The sequence below is a fragment of the Microcaecilia unicolor genome, chromosome 1 (genome assembly GCF_901765095.1).
Source record: "Microcaecilia unicolor chromosome 1, aMicUni1.1, whole genome shotgun sequence".
Taxonomy (NCBI): Eukaryota; Metazoa; Chordata; class Amphibia; order Gymnophiona; family Siphonopidae; genus Microcaecilia; species Microcaecilia unicolor.
In genome coordinates this window covers 492,912,698-492,933,176 of record NC_044031.1, presented here as the reverse complement: position 1 = coordinate 492,933,176, position 20,479 = coordinate 492,912,698, and the positions used below count along the sequence as shown (strand labels likewise).

The 20,479-nt window shown below is 41.4% G+C and overlaps 1 protein-coding gene across 2 annotated transcripts in view; it reads left to right on the top strand.

Moving 5' to 3' along the window:
* Positions 1 to 20,479, top strand: part of LYPLA1 (lysophospholipase 1) — a 106,064-nt gene that overhangs the window by 75,176 nt on the left and 10,409 nt on the right. For both annotated transcript variants that reach the window (XM_030214450.1, XM_030214459.1), the window contains exon 7: positions 13,803 to 13,904. In XM_030214450.1, coding sequence (XP_030070310.1) covers positions 13,803 to 13,904 — 102 coding nt within the window. The remainder of the gene's footprint in view (positions 1 to 13,802; positions 13,905 to 20,479) is intronic.

Genomic DNA, 20,479 nt, shown 5'->3' with positions numbered 1-20,479 from the left:
TAACATGCAGTGCCCATACACAATTCAGATTCCAACAGAGCTTTAGTAAATGTTTGCATTTTTCCTATGATATTTTCTACTGCCTTTCAGTTATATGCTCCCTTGCTGCTATTGCTGCTTCCCTGCTGTCCAGAATCAGCATTTCTGAAAACTGGGCTGCATCCCAGCATGTTATATTAGCAGTTTCATTCAGAGAAGTCCAGATCAGTGGCATGATAAATAAAGGACCAGGATTTGAAAGATGGTTGGTAAAGGCCAGCTTGAGAGGAAAAAAAATAGTATGAAGAATTTAAGGGAGAGTAGTTAAAAAGGAAAGAAAAAGAAAAGAATAGTATTATTCTTGCGTAACATGATCCAATTAAATACACTAAAGGGTAATTGCATTTAAAGTCAAAAGGAAAACACGTGTTTAATTGAAAAAATTAATTTTGTTTTTAGAACAAGTGTTTACAAAGCGAGGTACAATCACAGAGGATATACATATATAATAAAATGCATACCAATTAATGCAATCATTAAGCCTAAAAAACAGCATCCAAATTAACAACCCACTCTCTGTCCTGAGGAAATAGCCAGGTTTTCAGTTGTTTCCTAAATTCAACACACTCTGGAAATACTTTCAGTTCATTTAGCAATGAATTCTATGATTGATTTATGTATTAAAATAAAATTACTGATCTGTTCTGTGGCATCTCTGCTGTTTCCCCAACAATTAGCTTGTCTGATTGGTTCTTCTCAATATCACTTCAGTTCTTTTTACCATAGAAGAATCTTCCTCCCTAGTAGACATTTTTTTTTTTTTTTTTTAAATTTAAGAAGTTAATTTTACAAGCACTAAAATAACTTGCCAGAAATACAGACAAAATAATGCTATAATTATTTCAATCAGGTAATTATAAACTCTTCCTTAGACCACAAAATAGGGAGAGCGAAACAAGACAAGGAGATAATTAAACAACAGTAAACAAAGAAAACGTGGTATTAACCTGATTAGCCCCAGTTATTTATTATCTAAATCATTATTCCACATTGTCTGGTTGGCTTCTTCAAACCCAAAACGGTGTATAGTCAACTTATTTCGTTGGAAACTTACTTATTGTCCAATATTAGTGGAAATAATACAACTGATTTCATTTTTTCTCTTTTAAAACCAGAAATTATTTAACAATACAAACACTTGAGTCTCTAATTCAATTCCCACTGATTAAGGTAATCCCAGTTTCACAGGCTTCACTCCTTTTGAATAAATATACTAAGAGGAATCATTTCAGAGGAAAAAAATTTTAGGAGTCATACCCGGAACTCTTGGAAAACAACAATCTCGATATTAATCATCTGTAATAATATTCATTTTGTTCAAAATTTTCTGGTCTATTATCATCTTCAAAATTTTAACCACTTCCTATTCCTGTAGAACTTAATTTGCCGTATCAATTTTTCATTCTCAAAGGATTCAATTAGATTATCTATGTGGCTCACTAATACGATTATATCGGAAGCAAAATTATTTACTACCACCGTTAAGGTCCTGGAGTGCCTTCCAGATGATATTCAATGTAACCTCCACGGGAACCAAAAACTCCAAACTGATAGCTCTTGTGGGTTTAGGAGTGGCACCGCCGACACGAGTTCAGCTGTAAATTACTTCCGTGTCAGCATACACTCCTAACTCACTCCTCCACTCCTTTGGACATGGTGGTTAAATGATTCGGGAACGATGAAGTTGTTTCCAGGTCCAAGAGCGTTGACGCTCCTTCGCCGGCGCTAAGCAAAGGACTCACCAACCCAGTCATCTGTGGGCAGCTTGTCACGCAGCGGTCCCACACTTGCTGCACAGGGGACAAAACGCTGGCCATCGGCGGCTGACCCCCCCATTGTCCCCTTCCTCTCAGTTAAGGTAACTGCAATTGCAGAGAGGAAATTTCAAGTAAACAAAGACAAAACTTCAGAGGTCAGCTGGGCCGTTGAGTGTACGAGCTTCAGGTCGCCATCTTTTCCCTCTCCCTAATTGGGACACTCTTTGTCTGGTTTCTCCTCAGAGGCCTGTCTGATATGGGTAACCCTTCAGCATAGCCCTCTGAGTCATTGAAACACGGAAGCCCCTCCACCACTACAAGGTGGTGTCCCTTCGGAGGGGCTAGTAGACATATTTAACAGGTGCAGTGTTGTTTCGATAAAGACTGGCAACAAGACAAACAAAGATTAAAACGGATTATATACCTACTCAACCCAAAACAGACATGGTTGTTTGCACTTGCAGCCAGTATTCTCGAAACGTACAACTTGACCTGTAGTAAGTCGGATTAATTTTTTCCTTCAGTTATGGGAATAAATCATCACACATTCTTGGTTCTCAGCATACTCGCAATACTCATTGGCTGAGATTCCTCACCCACATTGGTCTCCTACTGCACCCAGTATCAGGAAGAAATCAGTCTCCACCTTCAGCCCACTTATTTGAGCTTCCCATGCGATAGGAAAGAAACTGAGGCTTCTGTTTTAGGTACTTACTGATTCCCCAAAATAAGGGATGCTTATGCCCCATTCTGCATCTCAGAAATGTTAACATCTTTATTTGTAAAGAGAAATTCAGTATGTTCTGAAAGTAGAGTGACTGTGTATACTGAACCTCAAAGATCCTGCTTCTAGTTCTCTGGTTCCTGCTTCAAGCTGACCACTACCAATACAAGACCCTTACCTTCAAGACCAGATAGCTAACCAGAATTCCTCAACCAAACAGATGGCCCCCAGATCAGAGCACTCTGCAGAACATCTTTCAGGTTTGAGGCAGTCTTCTTAGCAACAAAAACTCAAAGCTGCCACTCTGTTAGATACCCCCATCCTCAGGTCAGCTGACAAGTGATGCCTTAGCAATCCCATGGACTTTGACACACGTTCACAGACATTATAATTTTCATAGTTCTGTATGGTACTTTCAGAAATAGTTTCCTCTGATGCAAAGGCTCACAGTTTTACCTCACGCAGGCTACCATTGTTTCTGTTAGTTCCACAAAACAAGGGATGCCTACTCCATCGCTATCACATATCACTAACCTTCACAGCTTGCAAACTGAATAGTACTTATTCTCCACTTTAGGATTATCAGAACTTATTCAGGATAATACTAGTTGCTGCAATACAACCATGTAGCAGATGAGCTTTTGATTTTAAGGGGAAAAAGTTTTCCAACTGTGCATCCATAAGTGACCATGACCTATTTGTTGTCTGTGTGGCACTATTTGGCATTACTTATACCATCTTCATTGCCTTGGACTCCAGACATCCTCCAGTGTTCTCTTAGCCTATTATTCCACGTGAAATGCTTCCAGCTTTTAAATTTTCTATCACTTTTTCATTTTATGAAGGAGTTTCTCTTTGTCAAATCTAGAAGCCTTTTGTGCCATGGGACTTCAGTGTCATCCTGACATCGGTGCCGGGGAAAATGGTAGAGGCTATTATCAAAAACAAACTTACAGAGCACATCCAAGGACATGGATTACTTGAGACCAAGTCAGCACGGCTTTTGTGTAGGGAAATCTTGCCTGACCAATTTACTTCAATTCTTTGAAGGAGTAAACAAACGTGGACAAAGGGGAGCCGGTTGATATCGTGTATCTGGATTTTCAAAGTACCTCATGAAAGGCTACAGAGGAAATTGGAGGGTCATGGGATAGGAGGAAATGTCCTATTGTGGATTAAAAACTGGTTGAAGGATAGGAAACAGAGTGGGGTTAAATGGGCAGTATTCACAATGGAGAAGGGTGGTTAATGGGGTTCCTCAGGGGTCTGTGCTAGGACCGCTGCTTTTTAATATATTTATAAATGATTTACAGATAGGAGTAACTAGTGAGGTAATTAAATTTGCTGATGACACAAAGTTATTCAAAGTCATTAACTCGCAACAGGATTGTGAAAAATTACAGAAGGACCTTACGAGACTGGGAGACTGGGCGGCTAAATTGCAGATGACGTTTAGTGTGAGCAAGTGCAATGTGATGCATGTGGGAAAAAAGAACCCAAATTATAGCTACGTCATGCAAGGTTCCACGTTAGGAGTTACGGACCAAGAAAGGGATCTGGGTGTCGTCGTCGATAATACACTGAAACCTTCTGCTCAGTCTGCTGCTGTGACTAGGAAAGCGAATAAAATGTTGGGTATTATTAGGAAAGGTATGGAAAACAGGTGTGAGGATGTTATAATGCCGTTGTATCGCTCCATGGTGCGACCGCACCTTGAGTGTTGTGTTCAATTCTGGTCGCTGCATCTCAAGAAAGATATAGTAGAATTGGAAAAGGTGCAGCGAAGGGCGACTAAAACGATAGCGGGGATGGGACGACTTCCCTATGAAGAAAGACTAAGGAGGCTAGGGCTTTTCAGCTTGAAGAAGAGACGGCTGAGTGGAGACATGATAGAGGTATATAAAATAATGAGTGGAGTGGAACAGGTGAATGTGAAGCGTCTGTTCACGCTTTCCAAAAATACTAGGACTAGAGGGCATGCGATGAAACTACAGTGTAGTAAATTTAAAACAAATCTGAGAAAAATTTTCTTCACCCAACGCATAATTAAACTCTGGAATTTGTTGCCGGAGAACGTGGTGAAGGCGGTTAACTTTGCAGAGTTTAAAAAGGGGTTAGGTGGTTCCCTAAAGAACAAGTCCATAAACCACTACTACATGGACTTGGGAAAAATCCACAATTCCAGGAATAACATGTATAGAATGTTTGTACATTTGGGAAGCTCGCCAGATGCCCTTGGCCTGGATTGGCCGCTGTCGTGGACAGGATGCTGGGCTCGATGGACCCTTGGTCTTTTCCCAGTGTGGCATTACTTATGTACTTACTAGCCGTTAAGCCCGTAAAAACGGGCGAGATTTCCAGCTACCCTCCTCGCCGCTGCTCTCTCCCCCCTCCGTGCCGTGCCCCCTGCACTGACCTGACAGCGCCTCTCACCTCCGTGTGAAAGCGCTGCAGGCAGCAGCAGATCACTCTGCTGCTGCTGCCTGCAGCACTTCCACACGGAGGTGAGAGGCGCTGTCAGGTCAGTGCAGGGGGCCCGATGCGGAGGAGGGCGGGAGCGGCGGCGGGGATGGGGGGAGGGTGGAGGTTGGTGCGCGCGATGTTCGTTTCCAGGCGGTAGCGTCCAACAATGACTCCGACTCCGTTTCCCTCTCTGTTCCGCCCTCTGACGTCATCATGTCTTGACGCGAGGGCGGGACAGAGAGGGAAGTCTCTACTGCGCATTTGCAGGTGAGTCGGTCACTTGCCATTTATGTTTGATGTACTTATATCCCTTATGAAGTTGCCATTGAGTCAATCAGATCTCATTCCCTTAAACATATCACTTGGAAAGTTTTCTTCCTACTAGTGGTACCTTGGCTAGAAAAAATTAATGAACTTCAAGCCTTGGTGACATATGGCCCATGTACTCGGTTTCATCATAACAGAGTATTTCTTCGGACTCATGCGAAGTTCTTACTTAGTGGTAATGTTTTCCACATATACAGAATAGTGAAATGTATTGAAATACCGCTTCTTATTTCTTGTCCAAAGCCTCATAAGAACCCATGGGAGAGATCTTTCCATGCTTGGGACTGTGAACAGGTTCTCACAACCTCAGAAGAACTGGATTCATTAGAAAGTCAGCATAGCTTTGTCTCCTTGGACAGGTTTAGCAGTCCAGTTGCTATAAAACTGTAGCAAATTAGCTAGCATCCTTCAACCAGTTACATTATAAACACTCTGGTATTCTTTAACCGGTAAATCCAAACATCAAATCGGAGTCTCTGCAACTACCACAGCTCTCATGAAATCTGCTTCACTACACAGCATATGCAAAATGGCTACTTTGTCCTCCACGTCTCACTATTGTTTAGACTAGTACTTAATTAGAGACAGAGAATTAGGCAAGCAATATTTTATTTATTCATGACATTTATAAACCCACATTAGCCCGAAATAGACTCAAGTTCAATGTAGCTTACAAACAATAAAGTGAATAAAACATAATATACACACTATAACACAAATTACAATAAGTTCAAGAAGCAAATTAATACATGTTCAGTCAATAACCAGGGATTTAGACTATCTCAAGAACAAACAAATAATTAAGGTGAGAGCATAATTAGGCAGGACTAGATGGGAAACAAGATTAAGAAAAGTGTGTGGGTAAAATTCAAATATGAATTCTTTGTATTCATAAAGGCCAGACTGAAGAAATGTGTTTTTAGAAGATATCTAAAAGGTAATCATCTGTAAACTTGATTGATTTAGGAAGAGAATTTCAAATTTTTTATGCCTTGATAGGAGAAATTAGCAGAGTGAATTGTTTTATATATCACATTCTTACAGATAGGGAAATATAAGATATTCTCAGGATGATGAAACAGCATTACAAGGGGGTCATTCAGTAAGATTATTCATGTATGATGGGGCTTGACCAAACAGGATTTAGTGAATGAAAATGCATAATTTGAAAGATATTCTTTCTCTTAACCAGTGTAGCTTATATAAAAGGAGTGGCTTTGGTGAAGTGAGGAGATCTACATATAAGACGAGCAGCAGCATTTTGAGCTGTTTGTAATTTTTTGAGAAGACCACCTTTAAGTCCAGCATAGATGGAATTGCAGTAATCGCATTTGGTGAGGACAAGGGATTGAACCAAAGTACAAAAGACAGATTTAGAGAAAAATGTCCTCAATCTCTTTAGCTTCCAAAGTGAGTGAAAGACACTTGAGGTCAACTTAGAGACTTTGTTGTCAAGGGTGAGGAAACAATCTATTGTGACTCCCAAGATTTTCATTGATGACTCAAGAGAATAGATTTTGTTGTTAATAGTAAAGTTTCTAAGATTCATAAGATGGTAAGAGTTAGTTACTTATTTTTAACCGTTAAGTTTTAGCTTGAAATTACTCTCCAGCCTGTCTGATCTATTCAAGTTTTGTACCATCATAGGTTGAGTGGGCTGCTTCTGCACAGTGGACCAGTTATGTAAACAATTGAGCAGTCCTAAGCTTGGGAATTGCCCTGATTTAGTTCTGTTTGTTGACGAAAAAAGCAAAATTGTTTACCTGTAAGGGATGTTTTCCATAGACAGCAGGATTGATCAAGTACATAATCCCTCCCAACTCCCAGAAAATTGTATTACTGCTACAGCTATTGAACTAATGAAGGAACTGAGGGGGCCTGCTGTGCATGGGAAGGGTTGTGCTTGGTCAGAACTTTACACTAAGTTCTTAGCTCTGGCCCATCCCAGTGAGTTGCGATGATATCACTCGTGTGCCTGTTTAGTCCTGCTACAGAAAGTAAGGTGAGCAGAGCAACCATTTTTTCCTTTTCAGTAATGCATAGTTGGGCATTATCTGCTTAACAATAACAATCAACATCAAGTTTTTCAATAATTGATACAACAGGACCAAGATAAATAATAAAATAAATGTCGAGAGAACTGAACTTTCCAGTACATCGTATACTATCATTCACAGTCCCTGGTGGGAGGCATCTTAGTCACCCTGTGATGGTGATGCCTGAGTGGCTGATTTTAAGGGCTCCAGTTGCAAAGTTCCAGAAGAATTTTCATGCTTGGCTCCCAGCTGAGAACTGTTGCTGCAAATGACTTTATTACCATGTGAAAGGATATAAATTAGGAGAAAAATCCCTGGTTAGTTAAGAATGAAAGCTTATGCTGCTGCTGTAGCTTAAGAGGCAGATTCTGATTGAGCTAAAAGCACAAAGGTACAGGAGGGAGACTGACTGACTGACAGCAATATAAAAAATTATACTTTTGTTTTGGTCATTATTGAAGGATACTTTTGTTAGCCTGTTCACTTCGTGATGAATATAAAAATATGGAAGTGCTGCTCTACTGACCTTCATAATATATTGCTCAGTGTAATTAGGAAAGGAAATTCCATTACATAGCTTCCCACTATTCCAGAACCTGTGGCAACAGCAGGTGGAAAGAGAGAATTGAAACCTGAGTTGAAGCATATCTCTCTTGGCATCCAGTGCAGCTCCTCAGTATTTTCTATCTCCAGCAATGGATGAACACACTTTTCAGCCTCTGATTCTGAGACCCCAATACTCAGAATTAAATGCGGGTACTAGAGACCATTAGTGTCAGACTAGCACCCACATTTACTAGCGCAAAATGCTTTGAGGACCTTACCGCCAGAAACAACAAGCTCGCCCACAATCGGCGCAAGTAGCATGCTAATGTAGTCAAAAGCATGCAAATGGGGGTCATCTATTCCCTCCGATGCTCAGAAGGGGGCCCGTATCGCTGCAAACTCTGTGCCAGCTCGGAGCTGACAGCGGTCTGAAGATTGGGGGAGAGGTATTTTTCGACTGATTCTAGTACTTGTTTTCATAGTGCATGTACAGAACTTGTGTATACTGATCGCTTTTGGGCTTTAAGGTGGTATAAGAAATTAACAAACAATTATTCAGATACAAAATGCCTTTCCCCAGAAGAGCTTACAGTCTGTTGGTATCTGTAGTGGATACTGAGCTTGAGGGGAGCCGCTGGCAGTGGTAAGTCTGACTTAAGTTTGACTCAGAACCACTTGGAGGGCTACAAGTTCTACTTGGTGAAGGGGAGGGATCCTGCTTAGGACACATGCTGTGCTTGTGAAATTTGGGGTAAATGGCGACTCCCGTGGAGGCAGTTAAGTGGTGGTCACACTGTGGCAGTTTTTGAGAGTGAGGAAACTATGTGACTCTAATATAAATTATCTGCATCACTCGGAAATATTGAGAGATTTATACAAAGGGGATATCCCAGAAAGATTGTGAAAAGGGCATATAAGAGAGCCACCAATAGCCACAGACAATGGCTGTTACAACCTCGATGTGAGATAGAAAGACATTCTGAAACCTTGACATGTGTTCTACCTTTCTCACCCAGAGCCACTCAGATTAAACAAATTATAAAGAAGCATTGGCCGATTATGCATCTACACGGGATCCAACAGGACCCTCGATTTGCGTTCATGAGATCACAGAATTTAGGGCAAGACAAGAACAATGATGTCCAGATGTAGGAGAGAGAGGACATAATAAATGCAGTGGATGCTCTTACTGCCGATTTGCATGGGTTACTGATACAGTCATGCATCCTGTTATTGGCCGCATGATAAATCTGCGAGATAAGACCAACTGTGACTCTATGCAAGTAATCTATGGAATCAAATGCCCATGCGAGAAATGGTACATCGGCCAAACAAAGCGGAAAATCAAAGAATAGGAGAACATCTGAGTAATTTATGCATCCACAAGAAAGATGCACCATTAATAAACCACTGGGAAGAGACAAGTCATCAAGAAGCAGATCTTCGGTTTATAGTTTTGTTTCAATTTCACCATCATCAAGGGGGTAACATTCTTTCCAGTCTCTTAAAAAAAGAGGCACAATATATCTTTAAATGGCAAACCACACACCTGAGGGGACTGAATAATGCTATTGATTGGTGGGCGGTTTCGCAAGTGTAGAATCCCTAGGGAGAGGCGGGAAAATAAAAGGGAGTGCGCATGCACTGGCGTTTTCTGGCCAGACATGGAGGATTCACTGATCTGCACCCGATAGTCTCCAACAAATGTAAGTTAAAACTTCTTGTTATAACATTTGAAATGTAGAGTTCACAGGAAGAAACCATATAATTTTGATATGAGAGGATTCAATTTAATTTTATTTATTATAGGTTGGAATATCTGTTCTCCTGACGACGCTCTATGCAAAACATGCAGGCATGTTGAGAACGATAACTCAGGGCTAAGGAAGCACTATATGAGCAAAAAGAAAAAAGAGAATAAAGAAAGGGCAGCTATCCAGAGCACACCTGACATGCTGTATGGATTACCACGGGCCCAGATAAGATAAGTCAATCTGTTAGTACTAATAGAGGCTGTAACCATAATAGAACTCACTATGCACAGACAGGAAGGGAGGCAGGGACCTGTAGTGCAATGATGTACGGGTACTAGTGCACTGATATAAGCTGCTACATAGCTTAAAAACAGGCACTGATCACTGAGCACTATCATATCACATTTTAATATATAAAGCAACATTATTGAATTATGATAAATTTGCAGGTTTCTATATAACTAAGAAGTAGTTAAAATTTAATGCCAAGAAGTGTAGAGTGAAGCACTTGGGGTGCGGAAACCCAAAAGAGAGATACCGGATAGGAGGGGAGAGATTAGTAAGCTTGACTCAGGAGAGAGACCTTGGGGTGTTGGTGTTGGAGGATCTGAAGGTGAAGAAACAATGCGACAAGGCGACGGCCGTGGCCAGAAGGATGCTAGGCTGCCTAGAGAGGGGCATAACCAGCAGAAGAAAGCAGGTGTTGATGCCCCTCTACAAGTCGTCGGTGAGGCCCCACTTGGAGTATTGTGTTCAGTTTTGGAGGCTGTATCTTGCTAAAATGGAAGCGGTGCAAAGAAAAGCTACGAAAATGGTATGGGATTTGCATTGCAAACCATACGAGGAGAGACTTGCTGACCTGAACATGTATACCTTGGAGGAAAGGAGAAACGGGTGATATGATACAGACGTTCAAATATTTGAAAGTTATTAATCCGCAAACGAACCTTTTCCAGAGACGAGAAGGCGGAAGAACTAGACATGAATTGAGGCGGTAGGACTAGACATGAATTGAGGTTGAAGGGGGGCAGACTTAGGACTAATGTCAGGAAGTATTTTTTCACGGAGAAGGGTGGTGGATATGTGAAATGCCCTCCCTTGGGAGATTGTGGAGATGAAAACGGTAATAGAATTCAAACGTGTGGGATAAACACAAAGGAATCCTATGGAATATTAGCGGAGATCGGGTAGCGACGTTTTGGAAACAAAACGGGAGCTGGGCACACTTCTACGGTCTACGCCCTGATCGTGACTGAATAGATAGGGATGGGCTGGAATGTAAATTTTAAGAGGCTTCGATGTTAGCTTCAGAACTTAGTACAAGAACAGTACTGGGCAGACTTCTATGGTCTGTGCCCTGAAAAAGGCAAGGACAAATCAAACTCGGGTATACATATAAAGTATCACATACCATATAAAATGAGTTTCTTGTTGGGCAGACTGGATGGACTGTACAGGTCTTTATCTGCCGTCATTTACTATGTTACTATGATTTTCTTTCCATTAGTTCTTCCCACTATTCCAGGGGCCCACCCAAGGTTTCTGAGATGTTTAGTTGGTGCAGTGTAATGGGTCAAATATTGACTTTCACCTTGGTTCCTGCATATCTCTTGTTTTAACAGTTGTCCAGAGATGGGAGGCTTCTACACGTTTGCTCATCTGGTTAATGTTAGCGCAGAGGTTTTCAACCCAGTCTTTGGGGCACACCCAGCCAGTTGAGGTTTTCAGAATATCCCCATTTAATTCAATGGTAAACCTCAAGGAGCCATGCAATATATTTAACTATCTTTATTCAATTTAGGAAAAATCTAATTGATTTTGATAAAGTTCTAGTTAAACTCAATAAACCCTTTAAAACACCCTCCATTCATCATACTCTTCCATATACCTTATCCTAAAATTCAAACATACTCCAAACGCACATACAGTTACAGTTAGGCCACTTATAGCCTGCTAATACCATATTAAATAGTTCACAGAAAGGTTACAAGATATTAAAGCACAATTTGCCCAGGATGTCACAAATTTAGCAGAAACAGTTATAGGTTAGCTTACTTAAAAGAGAATATTCTAAATATATATGGTTATTTATTAATCACATATCTATTGAGCAATAAAGTCTTTAGGCTCTTTCTAAACATGCCATGACTAGGTAAAAATCTTAGATTAGGTGGTAAAAATTCCCACAATTTGGCAACCTGAAATGCAAATCTGAGAAAAATCTTTGAGGTGATACCTCGTGGACTTGGGTAATTAAAAGAAAACAAATTGCAGATATTATAAATCATCCCACTAATGAATAATGTACAAGAAAAATCATATATGATAGTACTATGAGTGGAAGAGTAGCCTAGTGGTTAGTGCAGTGGACCTTGATCCTGGGGAACTGGGTTCGATTCCCACTGCAGCTCCTTGTGACCTTGGGCAAGTCACTTAACTCTCCATTGCCCCAGGTACAAATAAGTGCCTGTTTATACTATGTAAACCACATTTCCCTTCCCTTTCCCGGTATTATCTTCCACAACAGTGATCCCAGTTTAAAACTAATCCTAGCCTTGACACTAAGCCAGTGAAGCTTGATAAAATAATCTGTAATTTTATCTGATTTCTTAAGTGAAAAGATCAGTTGAATGGTTGCATCCTGGATTGTTTGGATCTTTTTCAACAGGTATTTTGGTAACTCCAAATAAACAATGTTGAAATAATCCAGCCTGCTGAGAATTAAAGATTGTACCACAAGTCTAAATAATTCCACTGACAGATATGTACAAATAGCCCGTAATCGTCTCATAATATGAAAAGAGCTTTTAATAAGTAGATTTATCTGTGGCTCCATGGATAATTTATCTAGTGTGATGTCTAAGATTTTAATGAATTGATCCATTGTAAAACGTTTCCCATCTATAGTCAGACCTGATGCAGTTTCCTAATTTTATATAATTATTATTCAATGGGGATGTCCTGAAAACCCTGACTGGCTGGGTTGAAAATCTCTGGGTTAGCGAGGAGTTTGTTTGTTGTGTTTATTTTGAGTTTCACCTTAGTGCTTGTCTACATAAATACTGAGGAGCTGGACTGGATTCCAAGAGAGATGTCTCAGCTCAGTTTTCAGTTCTCTATCTCCACCTGCTGGTTGATGGACACAACTATCCCACAGGTTCTGAAATAGTGGGAAGGACTAATGGAAAGAAAATTATCAGGTAAGACCTGATTTCTTATCCTTTTTTTTAAAGTAATTTGTTGCCTCACTAAAGGGCATGTAATTGTTCAAAAACTGTACAGTATGAATATACAATATGTGAATTGAAATAGAAAAGAAAGGAAACCTGGAAGTAAAGCCAGAATCTATTTTTTTTCCCTTGTATCCATTTGTTAAGATGAGTACTATAAAATTTAGGGGAAATAGTTCCCATTGCATTCTATTCTTATTGATTTTGGAAACTATCTTTTGTGGCAAAAAGTACATAGAAGGTAAACATTAAAACAGCAAACTGGAGCCCAACCTAATTTTGGTTTTGGTACCAAAAACAACCCGAAATCTGGGTTCGGGTTTCATCCGAAAATACAAGTGCATTTTTGGATGAAACTGAGCCCCCTTCTCGCCTGCCTCCCACGATTACTTTCCACTACCCTCCCATCACCCGAAGGCCCTCCCCGGGCCTACCTTTTAAAACCTCCTGATGATCTAGTGGGGCTTAAGAGCAAGAGCTTTCCCCATTCACTCTTGCCCCCGCCAGTCCGTAGCCAAAATGGCTTCCAGGATTTCCTGTAGTAGCTTTGCGAGATTGCTGGGGGAGGTCTCAGTGGCCGTTCTGGCAGCAGAACTGGCGGGGGCAAGAGCAATGGGGGATCGCTGTTGCCCTGAAGACCCACTAGACCACTAGGAGGTTTAAAGGTAGGTCTGGGGAGGACCTTCAGATGAGTGGTGGGAGGGAAGGAAGGGGGGCTCTGGGGGGAAACAGGGACTGCAGAGAATGATTGGGGAAGGAGGGAGGGGATTCGGTTTCAGCTGAAACAACTGCAAATTTTGGTTGCTGGTTCGGTTTTGTTCGCAACTGAGAATCCTGGTTTGTCGACCTCTACATAAAACATATATACAATTTTATAATACTGTTGGTATGGTTATTATTAATTTTGAACTTCTTTTCATGAATAGGGGGGAGCCCTGTCTTTGTATACAGCTCTTACAACTAATCAAAAACTGGCTGGTGTCCTTGCGCTTAGCTGTTGGCTTCCACTGAGAGCTAATCTTACACAGGTATTACTTCATTAAAAATCCTGTATAATGAAAAGCCATGTCTGTCATGCTTCCATAATAGGAGTTTGATAATTTCTTGCCAACCCTTTGCTCAGACTAACCAGCTAGACAGCCACACTTTCAACAGCTGCTCAGAGGTCCAGTTTTATTTACCTTGCAGTTGTTGAGAGCATTTTCAGTGACTTGCTCAAACGCCCACAGGTTGACTCAAGCTGAGAGACTGGTAAGAGAGGGTCTAATGAACTGAAGAGGAACCATAATGTGAGGAGGGTATTGATGTTAGGATGGCCTCTTGATCATTTTGCTGCGATAAAGAAATGAGTTGCTGAGGAGGAAGTTAAGACTGGCTAGTTAGGGGATAAGTAACTGATACTGATAGGATGTAGAGGGTGGTCGGAAGGAGAAAGGACAGAGGGTTGAATATGAAATGGGGGAAAGAGGATTGAGGATTCAGCAGACATAAACACAATGTAGAAAATGCTTTGAAAACATACCATATGAAGAGAAAATGAATTACATATATACCATAGTATGCATATTTTGTCTTCAGATATCATCATATATGATCTTTATAATAACCTGAAACTCTTATTTGTTCTAGTAAACTAGCATCTTCAGTTTTCAGAGACCAACCCTATTACCTCTAATCACAATTTTTATAGAATGAGAGCTCTGCAATTACATGATCTCAGTTGCATGCAAATTTATCTCATGTATATTCTGAAATCCTGACTGGCTGAGGGTAACCTTGGACAGATTTTAGACCTACTAGTTTGTTGTATTAGAATGCTATGTTATGGCTCCATTACAAAACAACTCCTAATCTTTAGCAAGTCACTCCCTTGCCTCCCAGACCCAGTTGAAAATAAGACATTTGAATTTATCTTTTCAGTCAACAAATTAAATTTAGTTCTTTTAGTTTATCCATGAAATACTGTTTGGTTCAGACAGTGTTTATAGCATTTCTTTGGGGGATTCTTATAGTTATTCTGCTTTTTTATATATTTTTGCTGTAGTTACTGTACATTGATATCTGCCATGAATCTTTAATGTTGCTAATTAAGTTGTGATGAATATGTGAAGGAAACAAAATATTAGCAGAATATTTTAAACTAGTAAAAGAGGCCCGTTTCTGAGCAAATGAAACGGGCGCTAGCAAGGTTTTCGTCGGCAACAACCCCCCCCCCCCCCCCCCCCGCTTGCCTACCCCTTCGTTGTTGTGGCATTGCTCCGCCCTCAACATCATGACGTTTGACGCGAGGGTGGGGCCCGTAGCGATTCCCCCCCCCCCCTCCCTCCCTGCCAATCCCTTCGTTGTTCTGCCATTGCTCCTCCCTCGAGTGCGGGGCCCGGAGCGATTTTGGTGGCTTCACCACCACGAACCTTCGAACCTTTTTGAAGGAAGTCAGGGCTTGGTTTCACTGACGTCACTGTCTTCAGAACTTTGAGGGTGAGTTTTATATATATAGATATGGCTCTGTATGAGGGAGTATACAGAACATTGCCCTTCACCCTTAAGAACTAGTCTCTTAGCCTGAACCATCTTAATACCATTAGTCCCGCCCAGGGAGGAAGTGAGACGGGAGGGGTGGAGTCGGAATCAGGAAGTATAAAAGGCAGGGCCATGAAAGGGTTAAAGTTGCCCATTGAAGGAAGGACTTGAAGCCCCAGAATATACCTTCGTAACCTATGTCTAGGGACCGTGACCTGGCTGAGGTAAGCCAACTTTTGGATTTGAGACTTGTAAGCCCTGTTCTGAGGTCTGGCTGGAGCCAGACCTGGAAACTCAGAAAGAGAACTTACAGGTTATGTTTGGTGTGTGGTAGTCAACAGCCACAGACTGTGTTTTGGGCCCAATGAGCCGCAGGCCCTGGTTAAGACTGTTATCTGAACTAAAGAGACTTTTCATCTTTTGTTCCTGGCCTTGTGATGTAACAGGCTTCAGGTCTCTGTTAATAAAGATCTTTTTTCATTTTTACACTTTTGTCCGGCAGTGTTATTGTGCAGGCCCATCCTCAGACCTCGCTCGCTATATCACACTCTGCAGAAACTAGAATAATAAGGTTTCTGGAATCTAGTGGATTGCAGGACCCAAGGTGTAGCATGGTTTCATTAGAGGCAGATCTTCTCAGATAAATCTGATTAATTTCTTTGACTGGATGACCAGAGAGTTGGATCAAGGGAAAGCGCTAGATGTCCTTTTCATTTTTAGTAAAGCCTTTCATACAGTTCTGCATAGGTAACTTAAAAAATAAACTGAGTGCCCTCACTATGGGCCCTAAAGTAAGTGACTGGGTTAGAAACTGGTTGAGAGGAAGGGAACAAAATGCAGTGATTAGCTCACTCAGAGGAAAGGGACATAACCAGTGGTGTGCCACAAGAGATCTAGTTATATTTTTATGAGCGATATTGTGAAAGGGCTATCTGGTAAGGTTTGCCTTTTTCAGATGACACCAAAATCTGCAATACATTAGACACCCTTGATGGTGTGGATAACATAAGGGATCTAGCCAAAAATGGTCTAGAACTTGGCAGCTAAGATTTAAGGCTAAAAAATACAGGGTTATGCGTTTGGGTTGTAAAAACTGCAAGTGAGCAATACAGTATATGGGGTGAAATACTTCTGTGCATATGAAAAGAGCGCATCTGGGAGATGATAGTATTTGATGATCTTTGGTTGGCCAAAAGGTAGAAAATATGATGGTAAAAGCCACAAGGATGCTTGGGTGCATAGGGAGAGGAATGGCCAGCAAGAAAACAGAGGTGATAGTGCTTCTGAATAAGTCTTTGGTGAGACTTCATTTTGTATATTGTGTACAGTTCTAAAGACTCTACCTTCAAAACAATGGAGTTTGTCCAGAGAGTGGCCACTAAAATGGTCACTGATCATCAGAGCATATGGGGGACAGACTTGGAGTCCAATATATAGAAGAAAGGCAGAAGAGGGGCGATATAAGACATTTAAATACATCCATGACATAAATGCATAGGAGCCAAGTCTCTTTGTGATTGAAAGGAAGCTCTGGAATTAGAGGGCAAAGAATTAAGGTGAAATGGGACAGACTCAAGAATAACCTAATGACATATCTTCACGGAAAGGGTGACAAATGCATGGAAAAGCTTCCCAGTTGAGATGGTGACTAACACTGTATCTGAATTCAAGAAAGCTTGGGACAAGTACATAGGATCTCTAAGGAAGAAAAGGGGAAAGTACATGGTATGGATGGACATACTGGATAGGCCATATAGTCTTTATCTGCCGTTATTTTAAATTTTTCAGTAAACAGGCAGTTTTGAGAGAAATTTCTATGCTTAGAACATGATTCAGCATGATTCAGCAAATTAGAAGTGCAACCAAGAAAGTGATAGCTTATATTATCTCCTGGTTACAGTATTAATCTTGATATCACACCTAAATGCTTTCTGTCAGGCAGAAGCCAATCAAGCTGCCTGCAATGAAGCGACTACCAGAAGAGCTTGCTTGAGACTACTTCAAATCATGGGTGGGGCAACAGACAGGCAGCATTTCACAAGGTAAACCAGGCCTAACTTAGCAAAACTTTATACACCAGGCCTAATACTTTGAAACAGTCAACCAGTGCAGTTCCTTCAAAATAGGATCACTGGATCCCAAACATTAGCAGCTATGTTGTTAGCTCACCGAGGATAAGCAGGCATAATATTCTCACATATGAGTGACGTCATCTGTGGAGCCCAGTGTGGACACTGCCATAGTGCACTGTCATTTTAAAAATTGGAGGCAGTACCTCTACTATGCAGATGCCTTCCCACCCGACATTCGAGCGCAGGACCAGCAGTGTATTGTTTTCACGGAGCAGAGAGGTTGGCTTTCTAATCTCTCCTTAGCATGTCAAACCTTTTTGCCTTTTGGTGCCTTCCCCTTTTTGGGATATATTTTCTTCATATTCTTTTTCTGCATTTCATTTTGTTCAGTTTATTCATTTCTTAAAATGCATTTTTTTTAGGCCTTTGAGCCCTTCTTTTGCCACGGGAAGCATCGACCATTTTTGGGTACATGACTACTTGAGCTACCCGGGCCATGGAGCCCTTCAAACTTGCTATTTTCCCAGTGAGGAGCAGAACCCACTGACTGCACTCCATACCGGTGAGGAGCGGGTGACCCCACGCCTCTTCAATAGGCACGATCTTGCTGAGAGCAGTGAAGAACTGTGGAGAACGACTGCACCAGAGACTGAGAAGAGAGGGTTCTAGGTGCCCGCACTTTCAGCTGGTGCATTTGCAGCTTAATCAGGAGAATTATTGTTCTCCAGATACCCAATTCAACACATGAAGTATGAGGTAACCCAGCACACCATGGAGCCCTGACTGGGGAATATATATTCAGGCAAAACAATAATTACAAGACTGCCTCATGCTCATGCCACAAAAGAAGGCAAGAAATTAAAAAAAAAATTATCTCCAAGATCTGTACAACCGCAGGATCAATTAATTACACATCAAAGGGGCTAAATGCATATCACCAAACTTATAGTAGAATTATGAGTCCTAACAATACTAACACCATGGGAGCTCTAATACATGGAGATAACATGATATCAGTACTATGCAATCTGAGTCACTCAACGAGACGAGCTGCCTTCCACCAATGTAAATTTCAAAGAAACAAACAAGGAGGAGATTCAGTCAATGGAAATCACCCAACAATGGCCAAACACAATAGGCGGCGAAAAAAGGAACTGATTAACTCAGAAATCCAAACGAGCGTCAGTTAGTGAAAATTTCCAAAGTGTTGCTAACGGAAGATAATTACCTACCAATACCAGTGGGCTACATCAATGCCAGATCAGCGATAAAACAGAAACAATAAAAGACTTGGATATTGGACGAAGACCTCAGGCTGGTCTTCCTTAACGAAATATGGAGCCATGCTAAAGAAGATCTTATAATCGCGGACCTCTGCCTGCCAGGCTATAAAATGTTGCATTGGACCAGAAACAGGAAAAAATGAGGAGGCATTGTACTAACCTACAGATCCTTCTTCAGAGTGAAAGCCATAGCGGAATCCATAACACCGCAACTATAAAAAACACCTTTGATGCACACATCCCAAAGCTAATATATTCCAGCTAAATCCAAAATAAGACACTTTTCTACCATATTTTATTTTTCCATCATGTTGTTTCCAGTTTCTTGTCTGTGTTCTGCTAATTCTCCATTGCTTTTTTTTTCCTCTCGTGTCTTGTTCCATTCCCTCATTACACCTATCTCTAACACATTATCTTTCTTCTTCAGCTTTCTCTTCCCTGTTTTCTGCCTCTGTCCACTCAAGTTTCACCCTCTCTCACCCTTCTTCTTTTTAATTTTCTGCTACCTATCAAGTTTCCATCTTCTGTCATGCCCCTAGTGCTCTCATTTCCCATCTCACTCCTTCCATCTACTCCCCATTACCACATTTCTACCTCTGTACTCACTCTTCTACCACTGTACGTTTTGCCTCTCACTATCTCCCCTCCCCCTTTCCACTCTTGTAGCCCAGCATCTTCTCTCCCTATTCACCCCCCCCCCCCAGCCTGACATCTCTCTGTCCCTTTTCCTCTAATCTCTAGCATTTTCCTATCCCACCTCTCTTCTTTCCTCCCCAGGGGTCCATTATCTTTCCTCCTCCCCCTACCATGGCCCCCTCTCTCTTTTATAATATCAGAATGTAAGAGTACCTCTTCTTCCTTCCCCTTCTCATGATCAAGCATATCTTTCCTCCCTTCCACTTCCAGGGTCCAGCACTTCTCCCTCTTCATCTCTACCTCCCTTTCTTCCTTCCCTGGGTCTAACATCTCTCTCCTTCCTCCCTCCTTCCCATTGATCAGCACATATGCCTCTTCAACCCCCAGGTCCAGCTGTTCTCCCTCTCTTCTGTCCCTGGGTCCAGCATGTCTCATCCCTTCCTCCATCCCTTTTGTAAACCATTTCTCTTCCTCTCATGTGTTTCCAGGCCCTCTCCTTGAGCCACCCCAACTGACCTACCTTAAAACAGCTCCAGCATCTGTTCCCCTTCTTAGTACCTACTACTGCTACTAGTGCTAATCATTTCTATAGCACTACTAGATGCACGCAGCACTGTACGTATATGCAGGTACTTTCTCAGTCCCTACAAGGACAAGCTTTTTTACCATTAGGCTACTCCACTCCTAAATTATCCAGACTGTCCAGGTCCAGTGTTGCCCCCAAAATGTATTTCTCTTTTGAGGGGCTTACCAGTGTGGCAGCAGTTCTGATATACTGCTTGTGGCCTCCTTGCACTCTCCTCCTTCCATGCCTCTCCCCCAGACTCAACGTCTGTATTCATCCTGGGTGCGGAACATGGTAGAAAGACTTTTATAAGTAAATAAATTCCAGTTTTCATGCCCCAGTGTAAATGGTTCATACTCCTCATTTTTAAATGAAGGAATTCTTTAATTTATTAGCTCTAAGACTGGATATTAAACAGTCTCAGCTGCACGTTCCAAATATCTTAGGTAGGGTGAGTCTGGATAATTTGTCATCTTGGATCATAGGCGCATATCTTGTTAATCAGATTAGTGGACTTAAAATGCTAT